The sequence below is a fragment of the Anser brachyrhynchus genome (assembly GCF_964034855.1).
Source record: "Anser brachyrhynchus genome assembly, chromosome: Z".
Taxonomy (NCBI): Eukaryota; Metazoa; Chordata; class Aves; order Anseriformes; family Anatidae; genus Anser; species Anser brachyrhynchus.
In genome coordinates this window covers 37,415,161-37,439,831 of record NC_137697.1, presented here as the reverse complement: position 1 = coordinate 37,439,831, position 24,671 = coordinate 37,415,161, and the positions used below count along the sequence as shown (strand labels likewise).

The 24,671-nt window shown below is 37.2% G+C and overlaps 1 protein-coding gene across 4 annotated transcripts in view; it reads left to right on the top strand.

The window, feature by feature from the left end:
- Positions 1–2,667: 2,667 nt before the first annotated feature.
- VPS13A (vacuolar protein sorting 13 homolog A) overlaps positions 2,668–24,671 on the top strand; it is a 125,466-nt gene continuing 103,462 nt past the window's right edge. For all 4 annotated transcript variants that reach the window (XM_080574824.1, XM_080574823.1, XM_080574826.1 and 1 more), the window contains exons 1-17: positions 2,668–2,814; positions 9,957–10,000; positions 10,508–10,550; positions 11,541–11,636; positions 11,914–12,015; positions 12,826–12,935; positions 13,232–13,291; positions 14,442–14,501; positions 14,724–14,804; positions 15,239–15,296; positions 17,482–17,609; positions 17,828–17,934; positions 18,632–18,803; positions 19,174–19,236; positions 22,592–22,727; positions 23,441–23,535; positions 24,326–24,468. In XM_080574824.1, the coding sequence (XP_080430950.1) occupies positions 2,715–2,814; positions 9,957–10,000; positions 10,508–10,550; positions 11,541–11,636; positions 11,914–12,015; positions 12,826–12,935; positions 13,232–13,291; positions 14,442–14,501; positions 14,724–14,804; positions 15,239–15,296; positions 17,482–17,609; positions 17,828–17,934; positions 18,632–18,803; positions 19,174–19,236; positions 22,592–22,727; positions 23,441–23,535; positions 24,326–24,468 (1,598 nt within the window). In that variant the 5' untranslated portion in view covers positions 2,668–2,714. The remainder of the gene's footprint in view (positions 2,815–9,956; positions 10,001–10,507; positions 10,551–11,540; positions 11,637–11,913; positions 12,016–12,825; positions 12,936–13,231; positions 13,292–14,441; positions 14,502–14,723; positions 14,805–15,238; positions 15,297–17,481; positions 17,610–17,827; positions 17,935–18,631; positions 18,804–19,173; positions 19,237–22,591; positions 22,728–23,440; positions 23,536–24,325; positions 24,469–24,671) is intronic.

Sequence of the window (24,671 nt, the reverse complement as noted above, 5' to 3'; positions counted from 1 at the left end):
GGCTGTGGGTAAATACCCAAGTACATGCCACACAGTAGAAGGAGTGGTCAGGAAATGAGATATGTAGCATTCATTTATTAGTATAAGGAATGAAACAGTGTATCATTTCTGGCAGTCTTTCCATTCCTACTACCCTCAGTAATTAAGACATACTAAATTTAATTTAGAGTATCTGCTAAAAGATATTCAGAATTTGTATTCTGAAATAAAAAATATTTTTCTAGTGCAAGTACACTCTAAAACAGCTGCCTGATAACTGATCTTTCAAGAATAACAGAGTGCAACTAAATCCAGAACTTAATTAATCTTCCCTTTAAATATTTGGGCCTAGTTTAAAAGCAGTAAAAAACACCACCAAATTCCTATCACTGAGCTCCTATTGCATCTCTTTCTTTAAACCTGGGATTTACATTTTGTTTACAAGTTGTTTTGGCACGATCCATAAGTACTAAAGGAAGGAGTCAGTCTTCTACAAGTCTTTCTTTTACAAATCTACTTGCAATTTACACCAAAATAAAATGTCTGTTATGCATTTTTTCACTTCTAAATGTTTTGGGCTTCTTTCTTATTCTATGTGCACATGGAAAAATGAATCCTAAACTTACTGCTTACTCTTTGCTCTGTGAAGAGCAGTCACAGAAAGGCTGAGTTTGGAAGGGACCTTTGGAGGCTGAAGCACAGTGTTCATTTTCTACATAACAAAACTTCTGAAAACAAATATATTTTCAAAGCTTTGAAAAAATCATAGTTATATTTAACTTACTTTTGGTAAAAAAGAGAAGAATAGCCATGTCCTCTTTCCACTTTACAAGTCACATGAGCAGCAGCAACCAGCAAGTCCTGCTAACTGATATCAGCAGAACATTTCACATTGAACCAACATGCCACAGCTGACATTGTTTTAGCAGGTTTTATCTTTCAAAAATATTAGTAAGCATGATTGATTCTTGCTTACAGATGCATTTCACTTTAATGGATCATTGACAGACTTGATGTGTGTGGTGGGCTGACCTTGGCTGGCTGACAGATGGCCACCCAGCCGCTCTCTCACTCCTGCTCCTCAACAAAATAGGAGAAAATGAGGAGGAAAAGCTCCTGGGTCGAAATAAAGACAGGGATCAATAAGCCTCATGGGCAAAACAGACTAATCTTGGGGAAGATTAATTGAAGTTATTGCCAACTGAAAACAATGCAGGATGGCAAGAAACAAAGACAAAACTAAAAACACTTTCCCCCGCTCCTCCCTTGTTCTGAGCCTCGACTTCACCCCTTCGTTCCTTAATCTTCAGCTTCCTCCATGACCCTGCCTAAACATTACAGGGGGGATGAGTACTGGGGATTTCAGTCTGTTCAAAACACTTCTTCTCTGCATGGGGTTCCATCCTAAAATTGTCCAGCATGAATCCTCTCTATGGGCTACTGTCCATCAGGAACAGACTGCTCCAACACTGACCCCCCATGAGCCATAGTTCCTTCCAGACCTCCTGTTACGTGCCTCTGTGGGCTGCGGTTCCTCCCAGGATCATGCCTCCACTGTGGTCTCCTCCCCGGGCTGCAGCGTGGAGATCTGCTCCACGTGGGACCCATGGGCTGCAGGGGGACAGCCTGCTCCACCAGGGGCCTCTCCCTGCACAGGCCGCAGGGGAACTGCTGCTGTGTGCCTGGAGCACCTCCTGCCCTCCTGCTGCACTGACCTTGGGGGCTGCAGGGCTGGTTCTCACTCCTCTCTCCCTGCTGCTATCATGCAGCAGTCTTTTTTTTTTCTTCTTCTTTTCTTTTTTTTTTTTTTCCTTCCCTTCCTTCAATTCGCTTTCCCAGAGGCCCAACCAGCGCTGCTCACTGGCTCGGCTCTGGCCAGCAGCAGGTCCCTTTTGGATGTGGCTGGAGCTGGCCCTGACCTGACATGGGGCAGCTGCTGGGCTCTGCTCACAGAGGACACCCCTGCAGCCTCCTGCCATTGAGCCCCTGCCACATAAACCTAATAGATAAGAAGCTATAAGAAGCTATAAAAACTCCAGGCTCTGCTTATCAGCAGAACATTATGAGCTGATATTAAACCTAATTTTTGCAGTTCCAGGAACAAGCTGAAGAGTAATTATATGCTTTCTGCTGCCATCAGAGAAATGCATTGTGACTGTCTCGCAAAACAAAAGCCTCGTGGGTGCGGAAGGCATTCACTCAGGGCAAACATGACCCAGATTCTTAACTTTTATTGACCAGATCCCCCGCCCAGTGAAGTGCATGGGAGCCGACTTCTCTGGAGACGCGTCTTAAATTCAGCAGGGTTTAGTCACGCCGCTAATAATAGCCCGGCGACTTCCAAACAGCTGGGAGATGTAGCGACTTCTATATTTGCCTAGCCTGGGCAGGAACAGAGTTCTTAAAAATAAATAAATAAATGAAAATACAACGACAAAAATCAAAACAATAATAATAAAAAAATAAAGGCAGAAGCATCGTGACCACGACGTTTAACCCCCCCCATGCCAGCCAGCTGACACCTGACACAAATCACCACACGGGCAGGAACCTGCCCGCCCGCCCCGCCCCCGCGGCGCCAAACGGCCGCCCGCGCGCATGCGCCGGGAGCAGGCGCCGTAGACGCTGGCGGGCGGGGGGCGGGGCGCGGCGCGAGTGGGCGGGGCGGGCGCGGCGGGTGCGGGCGGGGCGGGGCAGCGGCCGGGGCCGGGGCCGGGGCCGGGGCCGGCGGCGCGATGGTGTTCGAGTCGCTGGTCGTGGACGTCCTGAACCGCTTCCTCGGCGACTACGTGGTGAACCTGGACAGCTCCCAGCTGAAGCTGGGCATCTGGGGAGGTGCGGGCCGGCGCGGCGGTTGCGGCGGTTGCGGGGGCGGGGCGGCGGCGTGAGGCGGGGGGCTAACGGCCGCCGGGTGCACGCGCTGCCCCCGCGCGGCTCCGCACGGTCCCGCCCGGCCCCGCCGTGGCGTTGCGGCCGTCGGGGGCTCGGTCGCCGCGCCCTGGGCGCTGGCGGAAAGTTTGCCGCAGGCCGCCTCCGTGCGGGGCCGGGCTGGTCGCCTGGGCTTTTTGTTTTTTTATTATTATTATTATTGTTCTCCCAGAAAGAAGAAGCTAAAAATAAACGCCGCGGGTTCTGGCGGCGTGCTGAGCGCCGGCGAGGTGCCGCGGGGAGTGACCAGCCTCGGCGCAGGCAGCAGCCGCGGTGTCCCTTCGGTGCCGTAACGCGGAAGCCTGCGATAGCCGTCTGGTAACGCGGGGGAGCCCGCGATAGCTGTCGCGTTCCCTTTTCCAACGCGACAGAGTCACGACAGCGGGTGCCGGCGGGGCGGTGGCCGGCTGTCCGGTGGGCAGCACGGTGGGCGCGCTGCCCCGACGCGCCCTGCCGAGCCCCCTGCGTAACAGGTGCACGGGGGAGCCGCAGCACCCGGCTCGCTTCCCTGTGCGTTTGGGAAGAGTAGGCTCAAGGAGAGGAAGAGGCGTGCAATTAACGGGCGCGTCTGCGGTGACCGCCCCGACTCAGTTTTCAATGTGCGTGCCAGGCGTCTGCAGCATCAGCAAAAGCATACGGAGGTGAAGGTTTTTTTTTTTTGTGCGTGTGTATGTGTTCATACGTCTGCAGGTATGAAGCGTCCTCAGGGTATTCCGTGCCTAGGATTCTGTTCCGAGGTACTCACGTATGTGAATCAGATTTTGGATGCTCCTTCTGGACGTTTTTTTGCATCTTGGACGTTTTTGTTTCGCTCTGCAGTTTTTGGAAATGGTGTCTTTATTTGATTGCGTCTCTGTGCCAGTATTTTGTCAGCTAGTCAAGGCATTTATTTGTAGGATGTCTGCAAAGTTCAGGCTCTGTATGGAGTCTTAATACTGCAACAGCACATGTAACTGCTGGTGAGAAAGTAGTAGTTCTTGGTCTGCGGCATTAAGGCCAGATATAGCATATTTATTCCAGATTGTGTCTTATTTGAAAAATGTGTTAGACTGGTTCATTGTGAACTTAAGTTGTTTGGTTGTCATAGTTTTTTCTTTCTATTCAGGGAAGGCAAGAAAAATATGTAATGTAAAGTAGAGAATGTTCTATTTGGCTCCGTTTATACATTACAAATGGGTAAAAACTTACTTTTTAGTACTGCAGATTACTGGTGATTGCTCTTGGCAGCTTATGCTTCTATGAGGCAACTCTTACCAGGTTGTATGTGTCTTAGCTTTCTCATCTGAAGCAAAGCCAAAACCTAAATAGATGTCAAGTTTTGATATTCAGCTGTGACATTTTATGTATATGTGGAGCTCAGTTTCAGGATTTTCATATGATTTCCTCCTTAAGTAGTTTTAACATTTTAGAGGTTTTTGAATATATTTTTCTTTAAACTAAATTCCTTTTTCGTTAGTATGGTGCCTTTGCGCTAGATTCAAATTAGTTCTTCTCTATATAGTTTGTACACTTGTGTTACGTGAAAATTGATACATAATGCTATGTCTTGCTCGGATGCCCAGAACTGCTGTGTAACGTTGTTGAGAAATCACCCGTAGAAGGTTACTTTTGCCTGGTCCATTGCACAATGATGTTTCATGTATGTACATCTTCATCTATGTTTAATGGTGTGTTCATCTGTAATATTTTTTTCATTCCAAAGATCTTGGAGATCTTTGTTCCTCTGACTAAAAGGCAGTAACCATTAGTAGTGGTAGTAGACATTTTGTTATGTGGAGGCTGTCACTGATTAATAGATGCTTATGTACATGGAACCTGATTTACTGATCAAGTCTACTGATAATTTTATTGCCTTCCTTATAACTATAATTGTGGAACTGAATTCTCTCTCTCCACCTCCCCCTTCCCCCCTCAAGAAAAAAGCACTTTTTTTTCTACGTATTTTGTGTAAAGTTAATGCATTTGCACGTTTGTTTGCTCTGAAAGCGCTTCGGTTACAGCTAGGTGTTTGTCATGGTTCTGTGCTGTGTGCCTTTTGGATGCTATGGCACTGTTTGGGTGCTGTGCATTAAAGTATTACATTTTTAAAAGCGTGTGTTTCGTCCACCTCTGATAGATTAAATACCCGAGGGAGTTTATTTAGGTGCTGTAGTGAAGAAGTTCTGTCATTGTGTATTTTATAGCTAGCCTGTTTACGTTGATCTTCTGTTGGCAGACTCTGAATATGTATATACAGTTCCCTCTCCTGCGAATTTGGCAGCTTTATTAATAACTTTAATAAACACACATAACATTCGTTTCGGTTTTGTATAAAGAGAGAAGTCAGGATGTCATACGAAAGTCATTGAATTTCGATCTGTGGAATAAAGTTGCATGATGACACACTTCTGCCAAGACACATGGACACAGTAACTAGACATGTTTTAAGATGTTTTCTTCTGCTCACTGAAAAAGTCAGATGGAAGGGTAAAAATCCCAACTGTCTCAATACTACAGATGGGATGCCTGGAAACAGGCACTTGGCTGGGAGAGTTGCAAGAACCTGGTGACCTGAAATATAAAAGGTAATTCAAAAAGGAGAGTGCAAAACAAACTAGAAAAGTTAAAAAAAAAAAAAAAAAAAAATCAATTTGAACATGTAAGGCCTACACTGGAAAGACAAGGGCTCAGAAACAAATATAATGGGAAAATAAATTGTTTTCCTTAAGACCTCCATTTGTATGAAGTAGAATAAAACGTTATTTAGTGTGCTTGGCAGCCATCAAGGAAAGTTATTGATCAGATGGGAAGGCCAGTGATTTTGTTATGGTCTTTGCTTACAAAGATAGTGTCACTGAAAATGCTGTATTGATATGTAAGAACTTGCCTTAGAAGAACAGGTTAGATGAATAGTTAGATATTTTAAGACATTTTATAACTTGTCAAGTTATAGCTAATACCTGAAGAAGTGATTGAAGCAGTCTGAGATGTTGCTGGTTATCTTTCGGAAGCAGTGAGGCACTGGTGAGATTTCCAGACACCATGGCAGACCAAGCAGTTGTTTCACCAATGTCCATGAGACTATTATTTCTTTCGGCTGTGTCTAAGTAACTTCATTCAGTGTCTTGATTAGACCCTTTGAACTGCACTTTAAAATTCTCTGCTGACTTGGGCACACCCACTAATTAGCTAATGTCTCAAGTATATCTTACATAACTTGCTATTTGAATAGCTGGTGTCTCTTATTGTGGCAGATGTATCGGTAGGCTGATACAGGCAGATACTTGACACAAGTTTATGAGCACACAAGCACTTCTTACCTACTTCTTCTGGCTACACCTATTAGTATAATAAATGACTAGTTCTTTTACATGCTGTGCCTTGTTTAAGTATAGCAGGTGCAGTCCTTGCCCTCACATATCAATAAAGTCATTTGAACTGACTGAGGGATGTAGAATATCTAGTAGTTTCTGCTGCCTTTTGTGATCTGTCAATAGATGTCAATAGAGAATGTGTTATGGCAGACACTCAAACCCTTGAAGACTTCCATCCTGTCTCCAGAAGGTATGATTAAATACTACTAATTAACAACAAAAATTCCAGTGGGAAATGACTGGCAAGGCAGCCATTTGTAGAAACTGATCAAAGGGTTTCACAAGCTCAGCTTGTCTCAGTAGCGTGATGCTGTTGCTAAAAAACAGAAATTCTGTTAAAATATGAGCAGGAGTGTTTGATGCTGATCAGAGATGAGCTGAGGTATGTTAAGTTTCTGTTGTCTGTCATCTTTAATATCTCTTTCACTCATCTTTCCCATCATCAGAAGGTCTCACCCCCACCCCTTCTTATTTACAAGGACAGCAAAGGTGTAAGGCATCCATAGGTTAAATGAGCAGGATTTTTGTGAGGATTAATTTCCTTCTCTACCTGTAGCTTTTGTTGACATCCATAACAAAATTTCAGTTAGGCCCCTTTAGTGAGACGGTTTACTAAATGTTATCTTATTTTCTTGGTGTCTCTTTGTGAGACACCTAAGTCCTTGGTAGTAGATATTGGCTCATGCACTCAAAATATAAATACGAGTGTCTAAAATTAGGGCTATAAACCTATATGATGAGAATGATATAAGAATGATGATGAGTGTTAGATTTCATTGAATTAACTTGCAATGTCCAGAGATTAGTGGAGGTAAGAATTTGATTCCTTTATAGGCCTAGTAAACCCTAGACTGGGCTATATGTAATTACAAAGGTTTTGTTTTTTGTTATTGTTTTGGCTGTAAGCCTGCATGTTTTACCATAGATATTTATACAAATCCAACTACTTGTATATACAGTTTTAAAGGTTGTTTAGATGGGCAGTTTTAACACATCTTCTTACCTGCATGCACTAATGTCTTCAATACAAAGAAACATCCAACTGCCCACAAGGGGGAGGGGTAGGGGGGTGGGGAAGAACAAAAACCACAAATCTTGATGTATTTTGAAATGTTTGCAATTAAAATCCAAAACAGTAAAATCGAATGGCTCTTTTATGTCCAGCACCAGACCTTTAGTTCCTTATTTCAATACTTATATTTTTTAGTGTGGCTTAATTTTTTGTAGTAGAACAGTCCCCATATGATGTAGTTGCACTTACAAATCAGTACCATTGCAAGTGAAACATTTGTATGTGATAGAGACTAAATTTTGGCAAAAAAAAGGAGTACAGACATGGTCAGTTACAGTGTCTCTAATCATGAGTGTTAAAAGTGGGTGCCAGCTGAGGTCTCCTACCTTTGGAAGTAGTTCAGGTTTGCTTGCAAGATTATTTACTTGGTCTCTTCCTTGCACTGACTGCTGAGTATAGAAAAAATAAATGTTGCATAAAGGCACAAAACACAGTACTTCAGTAGCCTTCTGTGTGCCTTGATAGTCTATTCAGAGTGGTCAGACTCTCAAGGTTTTTGTAAGTAGGTTGTGATATTTTTAGTAAATGTTGAGTAAATTGATATTAAAATTGAGATGATCACAGCTTTACTAATTTATGTATCTTCTAATGATTTCAACTAAAACTGTTAAACTTATAAAATTTAAAATCATAAACGTAGGAAAGTGGTGAAAATTTTTTTATCCTGCTCCCCTATCTGAACTCAATATAGAATTGTCAAAAGCTTCTTTTTTGAAACAGTACAGAAAAAACATCGTGTTTACTCTCTGTCAGTATGACATGCTCAGGTAAAATAAGCTATAGCTGTCCATGACAAATTTTTTTTTTTTTAAGTGCATGGGATAATAATCCTTGCTCACTTTGCAATGATTTGTTTTTGGAAGCATCAGTGCTGTCACGTTACAGCCCAAGGAACTGTGCTTCAGCTGAAATGTGTCATATGCCAAACCCTTGATAAATGCAACGTAATGTTTACTTAGCCCACAGTGAAAGTGAAAGAAACTAAACCCAGTTAAATTACTTCATATGTCATGTAGTCTTAGAGTTGTCTGATGAACATCTCAGCTGACATGTAAAAATATAAGCTGTGGTAGCTTGATTACAAGTCTGAACCTTTATGCTGTATATCTCTTGAATTACTTACCATGGATACAACTAGTGTTGTCTTCTTGGAGAAGATGAATGCATATTATTTTTATTTATTTATTTATTTATTTATTTCCCCCCTCTCGTATAATGGAACTTTCTCTGGTGAGTGTTAAAATGTTCTGTTTAGGGTAAGCTTTGTCGGGGGATAAATTTAGTATAGAACTAACCCCAACAGTAAATAAAAGGCACTGCCTTATTGTTTCCTATAGAACAGGTATAGTTACTAGAGTAGTTACAGACTACCACAGGGAATGCTTTTTTTTTTCCCCCCCCATTTTCTAGTGCTTCCGCCAATTTGTTTGTATTGTAAGGTTTAAAAGTGGAGCACACAGCTCAAAACCAACCTTTTGTGTAAAGTATTTCTTTTGATAGCCTGGTAGCAGCACATAGCAAATGTATAGAATTGTACTGGAAATGGCTATCTATAGATTGTTCTGATGAATACATTAGATCATTTAAAACTTCATATTTTGTGAGTACTGCAAGATGGGTAGGTTAGTTCGCCTAGACAGGTCTACAACAGCAGTTCAGCAACTAGAACCAACTCTTGCAATAAATGTCCTTTTGAGATTAGAGTCCCGTTTCCCAGAATTGATGCTACTTTGAACAGCAGTCCAAAGTAGTCATCACTGTGTAACTGCGAGAATAATTCTTGTAGTTGGAGGTCCTGTCCCCTGATAGGTTTGCCCATTTCTAGCTTGCATCTCCAAACGGAAAATATTATTGAATCAAAGAAATCGTATTTGCAATCTTAAGTCGTACTCCTTTGCAGGCTTGTAATCCACTTCTGGTTTCCTGAATCTCATTTATGCCTCTGTTCATCTGTATCAGGTGTCTGTTCCATGTGTATACATTAACACTATACAACTAATTCAAAGGTAGCAATGTCACGAATTTCCTGGACACTTAAAATGTTCATTTGTGATGGCAAGCATTTGATGTGGAGTATGTTGTAAAGACAGATCTTGCAATTAGAATGTTCTGTGTTTAGAGGATACTGAAGTTACTGTTGTCTTACATCTAAAAATTAGATGTACTGAAGTGCTTCCTGTGAACTTTCATAAGCCTGTAAATGCAATTTGCAAAACTAAGGTCTTTCAGGAAAAAAAAAAAAAAAAAAAAAACAAAAAAAACAAACATGTAAAGCTAAAGCTGTAGTGTGGCTTATGTTCCCTTCACAAGTGTAGGAAGCAGATGGTTGAGGAAACAGAAGCAAATTTTTAATTTTGAATGGGTCCTTATGAAATGCGACAGTCATTTCCTACATTTTTATTTTGAGGAATCATAGGTTCTTTTCCATGGACATGCAAGCTCCATGAAAAAATCCCAGAGAAAGACTGTTTTGTAGCGGCTGTGAACAGTGTATTCTTAATCGTCTTTCGTGAATACTTGAGGTGTGGACTGGGGGTACCTTCCACAGTTGTTAAGGCTTGTTTAGTGTGTACCACTACTACTTTGCTTTTTGAAGTTTTACCTATTGGCTTCTTTGCTTTTAGGAGCTGTAGCACTGAAGAATCTTGAAATAAAAGAAAATGCACTGGTAAGTCAGTGAAAGCAAAAATAAAACTGCTGCAAAAATTATTCTAGGACATCTTTGGGGTTGGTTTTTTGGTTCTTATTTTAGAATATGCCGACTTTAAATGAAAACTTACTGTTCTGTTTGCTTTGCACTAGGGTGTGGGTTGTCTAATAAATTTGAGATTACATTTGAAGATGAAGGTATACGTTGGCTTCAAATAGTATGTTTTGCCAAAAGAGTACTCAACAATTTCATAAAGTATTGTGTTTAGGTAAAAAAGAATGCTGGAAGAACTTTTTTCTCCCTACAGCTTATGGAGGTAGGAGCTTGCTCTTAGGAATGTATTTAGCATAGCATGGCTGAACAGTCTAAATCAGTAATGACTTGCATATTCTATTGTATTCAGTGTTTTTTTCTTCCAGTGATTCAGGGGTATGTTTGTTGTTAAGGTTATTTCTGTCTTCTCTTATTAGTGAACATTTCACAAGTTGCTGAAATGAGTTTGTATTCTAAAACACTTTCTTTTAGAGTCAGCTGGATGTGCCATTTAAAGTTAAAGCAGGACATATTGGTAAGTTACATTTTGTAATATACCCATGCAGGGGTTACTAAACATACTGCTCATCCTTGCAAGTAGCTTTGGACATCCTAAGCAAGTAATTTTCATAATTTGCTTGATTTGCATGCTTTGTACATCCTGATTTTTTTTTTCCTGAAAAAACTTTATTGAAAAAGTTTCTTCCTTGAGCAGAGATGTTATAGTTAAGACATTGGATTATTGTCTAGTCATGTCAATATTAATGAAAAAATAACCTGAAATAGAGAAGATGAACAACTGAGTAGTACTGAGTATCATCTGTTTTTTAAAGCAAGATTCCACAACTGATTTTGCTACCCTCTTCACTTTTTCTTTTCACTTTTATGGAAGGTTTTCTCATTGCCAGTTGACTCTTGTAAAAGTTAATGGTTTCTTAAAGTGAACTAAATCTAAAGCCAATATGTTTCCTTCAAATCTGCCCAGGAAGAAATTTTTCTTGTGACTGACTTCGTAGTTTACTAAAATTGGCACTTGTACGAAGAATGCGAGACACTGTAATGTCGGGATCCCCATGCTCGCAGACATGTACACTCTATTTTAAGACTCTCTTTCGCAGGAAAAGAAAGCAAGAAAAATGTTCTAAAAATTCTGCTTTTGGTAGTGTTAAGCTGACTGATTATGTATGAGCTACCCATGTTTTTTTTTTTTGTTTATGCGAGTGCTGCAGTGGTTTTGGAAGAAGGAGACGTTATTAGGAAGACTGACTATAATTTAAAGGGGTAAGGAGAGGAACTGCAGACGTATTAGTTCAGTTGGTGGAGAAAATTTGCTGAATTTTCATTTGGATGCAGTGTAAAACAGACAACCGAAAGGACACCTACCTCAGATGCACTTTTTTTTTTTCCTTTTTGATATAATAATTGTTCAGAGCTTTTGTGGTTAGTGTCAATTACCTTTCTAAAAATCTTTCTCCTAGTCATGTATTTAACTGTATAGCTGAACTGTTCTTCTTTGTGTTTCTAGGTCAACTTAACTTACAGATTCCATGGCAAAACCTTTATACTCAACCTGTTGAGGCAGTTCTTGATGGAGTTTATTTGCTTATTGTGCCCACAGCCAGTAAGTTAATATAGTGACAAAAGTGAATGTGAATGGATGGGATTTCAAAAGTCTCTGTAATTGGTTGGTATTGCGCTTTATTTTCAGTAGACACTCTTATGAAATTCACTTAAGTAATGGCAGTGGGGTGTCCTTCACCAATTTAGATTTAGTCAGTTAATTTTTCCTTGTTATGTAAGTGTTAACAAAATGTGTAAATAATTGTTTTTGAAACAGCATCTTTCAAAAATGTGCAAAGTTTTTCATATTTTTTACGTTTTTCACATTGCGTATCTAGGCATAAAATACGATGCTGAAAAAGAAGCCAGGCAGCTCTTGGAAGCAAGGCAAAGGGAATTGCAAAGGATAGAAGAAGCAAAGCAGAAAATAGCTGACCAAGGTAAGAGTAGGAAAAGATAGTGAAAGTGATGCTATTTTTTTAAATCCAGAAAGATGTTGTATTTATCATTTAGTGTTCTAGATTCATGTTTTCCTCCTGATATTTAAAGTAACCTATCAGTTACAGTTTTCTATTTACATGTAGAAAGTTTGCAAAGTGTCCTAACTGTTATTTGGGTTAGCTGTTAGCTGTTGAACATTTTGTGTGAAATAGTGTTCATCTTTGGAAATCAGATGCTGTCTTGCATAGAATTTTGATTCTCTTGTGTGTAGGTGCCATTAATATTGTAGCATGTGTATCCTGAAAAGAAAAAGTTTCAAAAATAATGTGATCTGATGTAAATAAAGCTTTTGAAATATTGTTTCTCTACTTGTAGCATGTTGCCTTTTTCTTTCCTTTTCTTTTGAAAAAAAAAAACTCTCTATTTTTTTCCCCATTAGCAGTAGAATTTTATTACTCTTTTTAAAGATTTTGTGTAATTTGTATTTTGATGGATGTTAAATCTTGTCATCTTAAATAGAACTTTTGGTACTTCTAAAGAATATGTCTTGACCACTTTGAGTATCAGTAGCCATCTCATACTTTTGAATAACCTGTGTCAGATAATACGCTGAAACCTTACAGTCTGAGGATATAAATGTTACAGATTATACTGAAAGAGAATATTTGTATGAAGTTAGAGTACAATTTAAGAAAATACAAGAAAATTTAAGTATCTGTCAAATGAACTTTATGATGTTTTTTCCCTCTAGTTTAGTTCAAAAATACTTAAACGCAAATGGAATATTTAATTCTTTTCCTTAAACTTAGATAAAGTAAAAGAAGAGAAACAAGACACTTTTGTAGAAAAACTAGTCACTCAGGTCATCAAAAATCTTCAGGTGAAAATTTCCAACATCCATGTTCGCTATGAAGATGATGTAAGTAATTCTGTTTATCTTAAGATAAGGCATGTGTACTGTAACATTAAATTAGGAACCTGTCTTTTTTTCCCCCCCCTTGTTACTTTCTGTGGTGAGAGAAAACTAGTAAAGTTTTGAAATTTCATAGTCTTCCACTAAAAATGAAAACTAATAAAAAGGTATTATAAACATTGTTGTAGTGAAGATAATAGTGTTGTCAGATCTTTCATATATATGTATTGTAGGCTATTTATTTTCATATTTAAATTTAGAGCACATGATAACATTTTTTTGTATTTTCTTCACTTTATTAGATCACAAATCGGAATAATCCCTTGTCATTTGGGATTTCACTTCAGAATCTAAGCTTGCAGGTAATTTTATTTTTCATCTAAAAAGCATGCTGATGTAGACTGAAAGGTGAAGTTTGATTTTTTCTGTCTGGTAACATACTGTCTAATGAAAGAATACCCACAATCTTAAGCTATGCATAATGGTAACTACTTGGTTTATTAAATCCAGAATAAATATTGATAGGGTTGCCATTACAGATAAAAAGCTTGGTGATAAAACAGACCTTTGGTAAGAAATTTTTATTCTTCTGCCTGCTGCACTTTGTGGTTGCCAAGCATCAGACTTAACTAGATTTGTGCTCTTCATAATCTGTGAATATTTTATTGAAAGTGCTGTGAGGCCCAAGAAGGAAGCTACTACTCTATCTTAGGAAGATTAAAAAAAAAACCAAAAGTGGGTGGCATGTTGTTTCAAACTGGAGTTCTGTTCTTTGATCTGCAAACTTCAGTTTATGGAGCAAATATTAAGGTATTTTAGACAGTATACATTTATTTTGGAAGAATACCTAGTAGAAGCAGCCTGCTAGTTTGCTCTGATTCAGTAGCTTTTCTGTAAAACTAGTAATTCTAAAGAAACTGTATTTAAGTATTACTTTCTTGAATGCAATAATTGTCATATGAATTCTTGTTTGTAGCCTGTTTAAGACACAGTGAAAGCTTTTTTCCAGCCTTTTCCCCCAAACAATTTTGCATGATGAACAAAAACGTGGGTATTCTTAATACATCGCTATTGAAGTACTTGTCACACTTGTCTTGAAAATGTACAGTAGGTTGTACAGGTTGCTGTTGAGCTTGAAATAAGCTGCTACTTCCAGAATTACAAAAGAATTCAAGTCCCTTTTTATCTCTTTTGAAAGAGTTTACCTATAAATAACATAATTATAATAAATATAAATAAAAATATTTTGCAGTACTGGAATCTTTTGGTTCTTGTGTGCAGCCTGCCAGTCACTTCATGTATACATATGTTTTTTCAGGTGAAGTAGCCTGATGAAGTTTACACTTAAGAAAATAGTGGTTTAGTCATCTGAATTCAGAAGATGGTTCCCATTAATTTCAGTGGGTTTTCATTGTGCTGATAGTTCTGCCTGTTCTACTTGTTTGTTTCAGTGATGATAAAATGTTGGTGTATTACAGGTAGCAGAATAACTTTCATTAATTCTCATTTCAGACCTCAGATAAGAATTGGAATCCGTGTTTACATGATGAAACTGCCAAGTTGTTCTACAAGGTACAGTATAAACTGTATGCTAAAGAAACAACTGTTGCAATACAAGCTAGCAATGAGTTTCAATTCCTTTTATAATAAGAAGATATAACTATAGGCTTTAAAATAAAAAGATGTGCAGCCTGCAAGGAACATTCTGAATGTTTTTATTCATCCAGACTGTGAAATTCAAATTTCATGTAAAATTTGTAGATGTATTAATACATATGATCTGTTTTTTTTCAGCTTGTACGACTGGATAACCTTTTTGCTTACTGGAATGTGAAATCGGAGATGTTCTATCATGGGGGTTATGATGAATCATTGGTAAGTAAAGGTGTCTACTATTCTAGTTCAGACTGTGAAGCACTGACTGTGCTTCACATTCAGTTCTGCTTCCATTTATGTTGATGTCCTCGGGAAATGCTTTGTTAGTAATGATTTATTAGGAAAAACAGTAAATGTTGAAGTTTTTATGTGATTGAACGCTCACCAGAGAGGGAGGAAAAAAAAAAAAAAAGTCCTGTGCAATTACAAAACTATATACAATAGATGGTCATTTTACAATCCAGTGATTTTAGTAGCTAAAACAATAGACCTCTAATAAATTTTATTATGTTTAAAAATAGATGACTGTTTTGAATTGTACTGTGTTTGAGAGGGATTATCTGAAACCCATACCAAATCATTAACCTTTTGTATTTTAAAAGTTTATCATGAAATAGAAATTAAACTCTTTTTAAACTCCACTATATGTTTAGGTTAACTTGAAACAGGGAGTTGCCTGCCACAACGTGATTCCAGAGGGTTATGATTTTGGTAAGTGTTATTACTTTATTTGGAGCTGTAATATACATGTACATTTTAGTTTTCATTTTTAATACCTCTCAGAGATTGATAATTTGTCTATTATTCAAAGATCTTAGTAAGGAGCATATTGTGGAACGCATTATTTCATAGGATTAACTGTCTCTCTTACACTGAATACAGTACTGTATACGTATCCTTAAAAAGCCTTTGATTAAAGTCTTGAATCATGTATCTTTCAATTGTAGCGTCATAAATACTCATTGTTCACATCCATTGAAATTTCTTTATTCTAAGAAGTTTATTAATAATCCGTGTATCATAGAAGTTATGTGAATCAGGGTGGTTTGAAAAATAGATTGATAGTCTTCGGGTCACACACCGTAAGGGCCGTGTATCAATTTTTGTTAGAGGTGGAAAAAGTAGCCAAAAAACTATGATGCATCAACCTTTTTTTATATAACATAGCACTGCCCTATTGCAAGTTCTAGTGCTTTGAGCGTTGCTTACGCTAGTCAGAAAATCTCATTGGCTCCACTCAAACATGGTAGTTGTTTACTTATCATTGCACAGAAGAATACATGGGTTTTATTTTTCATATGCTTATTTAGTAAGTGTTTACAAGGCAGAATGGCTTTTGAAGAGCCTGCTGTAAAGCAAGTTTGTAGTTCATCATACACAAGGTTAAAAAGCATTAGTTTTTATCGATTTTTCTTACTGCCTTTGCCTGAAGAAGGAAGCCATTTGTTTGTCACTATTCAACTGCCAGAGTACTATTTAGTAATATGTTCCAATTTCTAATCTATCTCTTTCAGTTGCTAGCTTTGACTTTCTTTACAAGAAAATAATTGTAAACATAATCTGTTGTCCAAGTCCTTACACAGTAGTTCAAAATGATTGAATGCAAAATTCCAGGATTCAGAATTTAAGCTCTTAAAATTTAGCGGTGCCATCAGACACACAGATATTTTAAGAATTATGTCATGCCAGTATTCTGTGGTAAATAAAAATTGTCTGTTGCAGAGCTGTTCTAATATCCCTCGAGTGAGACATTGATAGGAATGTATAAAGTCTGTTTTTGTTGCTTGAATTCAAGCAACGTACACAAGTTCATAATCATACACAAGCATAATAGTAACACGCAGGAAGGATGAAAAATTAAGTGTAAGAAGCTAAATACAGGGAGAAAATGAACAGAAATGCTACCACATAAATTTCACAAAGAATAATGAGCTTAAAGTAAAATGAAGTTAGGTAGATGTAAACATTGCTTCATCTTGGAAGGGTGCCTGTTTTCTGCATGTATGAACCTGACAGTGAATTTAGAATATTTGTTATGTAGATGATGTGTCAGTATTTCTGTTAAAGGAGTTCTATTTGATAAAAATATGGTTTACACGAATTCAACCAATATACTAATTCTTATTGTTTGATTGCTTTCCTGAAACGGATGGAAAAATTGAATCAGATGTGATGTCTGAAGGTTATATTGAATGCCTGCTGTTGCCAAATTGAAGAACAGCATTTCTGTTCTGAATCTTTTTTCACATGTGACCTGCTTCACTTTACTTAGCATCCATATTGATTTTTTTTTCCCATGGTTACTTAGGCTTTTATTTTGGAAAGGTGGAATGTTTGCTACCCACTAGTGTGAGCATAACATCAAAAAGCCTAAAGCATCAATACCATTAATAATAATAATAATAATAAAAAGGTTGTTTTCATTTTCTCTTTTAATGTGTTACATTTTAGGCAAGTCTGCGTTAATGTATAGTCTTGAAACATGGAATCAAAATTTCCTAATACAAAGGAATTACAACTTCGGAAATTAATACAAACTTAGATTGCTTGAGCAATGAATAGCCTTTTCATTTTTGGAAATGAGTATTCTGAAGTAAAATGTAAGGCACAATCATTATGGAATAAGATTTGTAGTGAAATGCTATTTCTAAGACCATTTTGTGCTATAAATAGCCTATATAATAGGATTTTTTTTTTTTTGCAAATATAAATTGTTAATTGAAACATCTGACATGTTTTACTGCATACAGTAAATTTTCGGGAAATGTTCCACTAGCCATATCACCAGAATAAAACTGGAAATCTGAGTAGAGATAATTTTAAGCTGATAAGTATCATTTATGGCAGTCCTAAATAATTTATTTGCCCTTTTTAAAAATCAACGTCTGTTTTTCAGTATTCCGTCCAATTTCAGCTAAAGCCAAACTCCTTATGAATCCTCGATCTGATGTTGATTTCTCATCTCCGAAAATGGATTTAGATGTAAAGTTACAGGACATAGCTGTTGAATTCAATAAACCACAGGTATAAATTATTTTTTGAAATTATATGTAGTGGTAAAAAGTCTTGTTTGCAAACATAATAGGACAAAGTCTGAAATGTTATGATAAGTGCACAGAATTGATTCTCATAGTGTTACTTTTCTTTGTAAATTACTTTGTCTTTAAAGAAAGAAATGGTTTACATTGTTGTTCTCAGAAAAAAACAATAACACTCAGGTTTGATTTTTTTTTTTTCCCTAGTATTTCAGTGTTATGGAGCTTCTTGAGTCTGTTGATATGATGACTCGAAATCTGCCGTATAGAAAGTACAGACCTGATGTTCCATTGCACAACAATGCCAAGATGTGGTAGGCCTCCTCCGACTTTGAAAGCAATTTGTCAGTTTTTCATTTGAAATAGCTATCCAAGGGTTATTTCTTAGTTTCAGGAGGAATTGACTTCTAAACTCCTTAAATAAATCCTTTGTTTTGTTTAATATTTTCACTAAGCTGGCAGTACTTAAAAAAAACAAAATCAAAAAAATACTGCTGCTGAGGTCCTCAAACCAAAGATACGGAAACAATATTTGAAAGTGTGTATCTACTGTCTTAAGAGACTGTTACCAGAAAATTAAATCTGATAATATTTTAATATCCAAATTCTGTTTTGATGAAGGAGAGGTCATTGTGCATTAACTACTGTTACAAGAATATGGCTATGCAGATCACAAAGAGTTTTCATTTCTTTTTAGAAGTTGTCTTAGAAGTAGTCTTATGAAATTGTTTTGATATTGTGTGTGTGTGTGTGAATGTATGTAGATATATTGCTGGGCACTTTTTCTACAAGATTACTTACTAAGTTTAGGGAATAGCATCCTGTCAACATTGGGTGGAAAAAAAATTACATTTCTTAAGTTCTTTTGTTGAGCACAAGTGTGGTATTAAACAAGGGATTTGACTATTTCACAACTTAAAGTTGTATTAAGTGAGAGTCTGCATAGCTCTAGGTGTCTTTTCAGTGTGCCGACAGAAATGTAAACTGTACTTCACTTGACTGTGCTTTTAGGTGGAAATATGTTATTTATGGCATCCTTGAAGTAAATGTTCAACCTAAACTCCAAATGTGGTCATGGGAACATATTCGGCACCACAGAAAACAAGTGAAGAATTATAAGGAGATGTATAAAATGAAGATAACATCAAAAAAGCCAAATGAAGAAATCTTAAAATTTTTGGAGGTGAGCCATTTTACATTAAAGGCTTAAATGTTGTTCATCTCAGTATTTTCTTAAACATTAATATTTACATGTTCATCAGTCAGTACTAATTTACAATAAAAATTTTCAGCGGATTGATTTGCAACTTCAGCAGTACCTTTCTCTGTGAATAATATTAGTAAACACTAGTTATTTTTTAAAATTAATAATTATGGTGAAGAAAAACATACATGGATGTGCTTTTCTTTTCTAGATTTATTAAAGTTTTGAACTTCAGCACATTACTTGGGTTGTATTGAAAGAGTCGTTACTGTTATTTACTGTAAGACTGTGAGCCATGAATTCTAACCAAATGCAATTGTCAAAAAATAATTTGTTGCTTTTCTTCTAGGAATTTGAAAAGACCTTGGATATTTTTAACATCACTCTAGCAAGGCAACAAGCAGAAGTTGAGGTAAAATTTCATCATTTAATTGAGTCCAAGAACATCCACAACATGAGCTTGTGGACATTTTAAGCAAATGTGTTTTAGTTTTGATGTTTCAATTATGCAGTCTTCTTATTTCCCTTGTGTTTCATATTTGTTATTATAATGCATAGTTAGTATCAGACTACAATTAAGCAAAAGTTAAATAGCTTCATATACTACTTATTTAGACTAACGGATTTGGGGGTGAATTTCTTTCCCTTTTTGGCAAGAAAGATCTACCGCAAAAATGCAGTCAAAGGATGATAGAGTAAGTCAAGTTGGAAGCAATTATTTCCATAGCTTGACAGTTTTCAGGCTTTTGTTTTGTCCCCAAACAGCCTAGAATTCACTAGTTTATTCCTCTCCTTCCTAATGCCCTGTTAAAGTGGTCTGAACACCTATTTATCTAGTATGTTCACATTTTGTTACTATTTACAGATGTTATTCCAAATATAGGTAATACAGAATAAATTTAAATAGATAATCACAATAAAGCAAGATGATGTGGTTTTAGAAGTAGTTACACCTAACTTGTTAGCATTGCTTTTCCTATGATAGTATGTATGCTCTTTAGTTCTCAATATAAAATAATGTCTGAGCATTGTCTGAGGAGAATATGAAATTTGGAATCTAAGATGTTGTATTGATAGTAAAACTTCATGAATCGCGATCATTTATTATCAAAATGCCTGAAAGAGACATGTGAAATTGTTGTTTTGTGGAGTATATTAGTTAACGTATGAATGCAGTTGCACAGTGATAGATACGGTATTTCTAAAAACTCTAGTCAGAGATCTGTAGATGTGATTTTTCCTTCTAGTTGTCTGTACCTAAATCCAGACCTAGGTGCTTGTATAGTCACTTTTCAGCCTTCCTCAGAACAGGAAGACACGTTCACGTTCCTCCTCTTCAGTTGTTTGGGTGAACTGGAGTGTGTTTCATTAGGAGTTTTTTGTTTGGATTAGTTCTCTTTTAATTTTGGCTTGTTTTTATCTTGTACCATGTAGTTTCTTTTGGTTTTATCTCTTCCCTCCTACTTCGGGTGAGGTGAGGGGGGTCTCAAAGAATTTCCATTTTTTTCCCTGTTTTTTTTTTCCTGCTGACCTAATTTTATCCTTTTCTCCAACGTGACCTTGCTGCTTACAAAAGGTTATGTCAGACTGCATTCCTGTGATGATCATGTTCCAGTGATGAGTTTTAAGATAGGTTCTGTCATGCTTTGAAGATGGTTGCAAGCAAATGAGTTTTATTTCTTTGGGCCTTAAGCCCTGCATGTGAATAGTGTTAGGGAAGCACCTTGAAGGGTAGGGTAGGGTAGTTCAGCTGGAAAGGACCTTCAAAGATCAACCTAGTCCAACTGCTAGCTAACCCTCTGAAATAATTTCCAGGTATTTAATATCAGGTTACGGTGATCCTGAACTGTTCTAACTCTATTGATGGGTCAGAAGCCATCTGCCTTATTGGTATCAGGTGACACCTCTCAAGAAGGTCTCAAAAGGATATTGTAAGAAGCAAGCCTATTAGTAGCTTGGGATCCTGACGGTTAGCTTTAAGTCAACTAGGAATTTAAAGGAACACCATATAAATGTGGGCTGAGTAAAAACAGATGAAAGACCCTATTGTTTGTTAAGCTATTTGTTTTTTTAAAATCACACCTAGAGTTGAATTTCAAAGGTTTGATTTTCTCCAGACTGTGAAATCAAGTTCCCCAGAGCTCAGGTTTGTGATGCCAATGCCATCTGATCTTCTGGGAACTTTGTAGCAAGAATTTTCTACTGCAAACTCTAGGCCACTTTTTAACCTTTATCACTAGCACCCTCTGCACCAAAAACCAGCTTCAGTGGTCAAGTCCCTGTATCAGCCTGAGAAATTCTTGTGCTTTCAGTCTGGAGAAAACTTTATAGATGATTCACTTAAATCAGAATAGATGATGTTACTCTTGGTTCTCCCTTTCTTTTAAGCAGAAAAGTTTACCTTGCCAACAATACTTCTATAGACTGGGCTTATATTCATTTCAAGGCCACTGTAAATGAGGCAGGGGAAAAGCTCAACAGGATTTCTTCAGAAAGGGTGAACTTCACATCACGCAAAGAAATTTTCTATATCCTTGTATAAGTACATTTTCCTCCCTTCCTTCTATATGCTTTCTTACCTTGGGCTCTGGTGCCAGCTGTAGCCTCAGACATATAAGGAAACATGCCTTTATGTGTCACTTCATGTTTGTGGAAGTTGTTCTTGAACACCTACTCCTTGGTGTCCTAGAAATCTCAAATTTTAGAGGTTTAACATCATTTTTTTAAACATTTTGTCCATTCTTTCCTTGGGTCATTTGTTCTCTGACAACTGCATGATAACTTGGATGATTTTGTGCAAAGTTTTTGAGATCTGGTGTTCATTAGCTGATGTTCTGCATCATTCGTCTTAGGTAAAGCAATAGTACCAGTTCTGAAGCCTTTATGTTTTTATAGTGAGGCCTGCGTTCAACTGCTCTTCAGTGGATAAATGTAGCAAATCCCTAAAAGAAAGTTCTGGTTTATTGTTAGCTGTTTTCCATAGTTGGCATATGTGTCAGAGACTTCTGTTTAAACAGCGAGAAGGAATCCCTATGTCACTGACTTTAGGTATCACATTCACTAGAACATCTCTAAAGTCAAGGCTGATCTCTAAGAGTTTGTCTTTTGTGATTATATTAGTCACAAAAATACTTAGATGGTATGCTCTGCTATGGTTTGAGAGCTAATCTGTCTCTTAGATTGCTTGATGTGCATTTGCCATCCCTTATGCCAACCTGTGGTCAATTCGTGATGTAGGTTGTACTTTCTATGAGGACCCAGTATTAAAGTCATCACTGACATCAGGCAAGATGTCTCCTAGCTTTTGAAATAATCAAACTGGGAGAAGGCAGGGCATTTGTACTGTTGTAGTTACATGTATCAGATCCAGAAATGTGTTCTTCTATTCTTCAGAGTAAATATTTTATTACTGAAGTAATATTTTTTGTTTTTCCATGCTGTTTCGGACATCCACCTTGAAATGAAAAATATAGGGATCATTTAAAATTTGCCCTGTGCTAACTATTTAGTAGCTCACATGTGTTTTTAATTATTCTTTTTAAGGGCACTGTTTTAATGCAGATAACCACGTAAAGTTGGAGTGTTTGGGTTTTGTGTGTGTTTGTGTGTGGGGGAGAGCTAGAGAGAAAATCTGTGTAAGAAACATTTATTGTCTTAAAATCAATTAACTTTTACTCACTCTTTTTGTTGAGAAAGGTGATTGATTTTATCCAAGTGAGAAGACAGAAGCGTGAAGAAAATTACTTGCATGTGTTTGATAATTTCAGGCAACTAAAGCTGGATTAAAAATATACAGACCAGGAGTGAAACAAGATGATGAAAATTCTGGTGGCTGGTTTAGTTGGATATGGGGCTGGTCAGGTGAAAAAAAGGAGGAACAGAAACAAGAAGTAAAGGGTTCAAGTATGTTCATTTATTGCTATTTTTTTTCTGTTATTGAAAATTACTTATTAGAATAATAGGTCCTTAAAAACAATTTCAGAGGTTTTTTTAACACTTGGGCTACTAGTTGTTTGGCATTTGCATTTTCTCTTATTCCCCCCCCCCCTTTTTTTTTTTTGCTGATGAGGTTATAACTTACTTATTACAGTGATATCTTGTACTTCCTTCCATAGCTGTTTCTGAACTGTCTTTGATTCATGCTTTCTCCTTTCCCAGTTTTAACAATTGTCCGCATAGAATACTGGGGGGGGGGGGGGGGGGGGGAGGGTTGAAATGCTAAAAAAACAGTAACAGTTAACAGAATGTAAGCAATTTTATTTCCATTATTTTTCTAATTTGGCTATTTCATGCAGTGTATTAGAGTATGATTCACTTAAGTACAGAGCACCTAATAAATGTTCTGAAACACAGAAGTCGAGCCAAGAAAGGTGTTTGCTTTGTTAGCAAGGTAGGAAATGAAATATTTAAAAATACATGTGTAACTGCATTTTAGAGCGCAATTTAGGAGACTTAAGACTTTACTCTAAACGTAATTTTTTTGCTTTTACTGATTCTGGGCATTGTTGGCCTGTCTACCATATGCTGCAGAGCTACCTACCAAATACTTGAAAATATATAGCAATATTTGTGTTTTTCAGATACCTATATTGTGTTTAACCTATTGCATGTCACAGGTCTTGAAGAGCTGATGACACTTGAAGAGAAAGCTAAACTTTATGCAGCAATTGGATATAGTGAAACAGCTGTGGATCCAACGCTTCCAAAATCAGTAAGATATAAATATAATGTTAAACAACTACTAATTTTATACTAGAAGCCAAAATCTAAGGGTTATAGGGTATCGCTTTTCAAATTACTTGAAACTCTGTCTCTATATTTGAGTAATGTCATGACACTTTTAAATTAAGTTACTGCCTGCTGCCTTTGAACGGAACATACTTAGGTGTAGTTTCATGAGAGTGGTTATAGAGCTTACTTTGAATATTCTGGAAAAGCTCAGAATGAAATCTTGCGCAATTAAGTTAGAATAAAATCATATAAGTAGTATATTGTTGTTTAAATTATGAAATATTTCATATATCCTCTTACAATAGTCAGAAACTCTTAAGGAAAGTACATTAACTGCTTTACTAGACTCTTAAACATAAATTGTAATAGGCGGAGTGGGTGAGTAGATGAGGATAGAGATGATTGGACTAGCTGAGTAGGTAAGGAAAGAGATGATTGAAGGACTGTAATGGGAAAGAACATCTTTGAACCATTCAGAAATAGCCTGATAAGTCATCTTTAGGTGAGATACCATGCACAGTACAACAGACTGCCTTCCAGCTCTGTCAAACACCCTTTTTATCAAAATGTGATACAGAGACCTCTATATCAAAGGCATATGTTTGCAAGCATAGTCTACCCTTACTCTAACCCTGCCTCTTCATAGTAACTATTTGGGATTACTTGTTACTAGCTAGGGTGAAAGCTACTTGTAGTACTAGAAAAATTTTCACCACTTCATAAGCTTTGTTCAAATGTATTTTGTAATTCACTTTTTCTTGCTTATCTAGTATGAAGCCATGAAGTTGTCTGTGAAACTATTAAGCATGTCTATATCAATAAGAGAAAACAAGCAAACCCCTGAGCTGGTAAAATTTACGTTAGATAGCTTGAGTACGGTATTCACACAACGGCCAGGTGCACAAGCAATAAGGTGAGCTTTCTCTGTCAAACTGTTTTTGCTTCTTATGCAATGTTGATGATGGCTAACAGACATTATAAGACTCTAATGACGTTTAACTTCCGTTTTTCACTTTAATTTGTTGTGCAGTTAGGGAGCTGAATCTTCATGCAACCAGTGGACCAAGTGAATGGGTATTGTTTCCAGAACTAAATTCTCCATCTTCAGATTTTTTT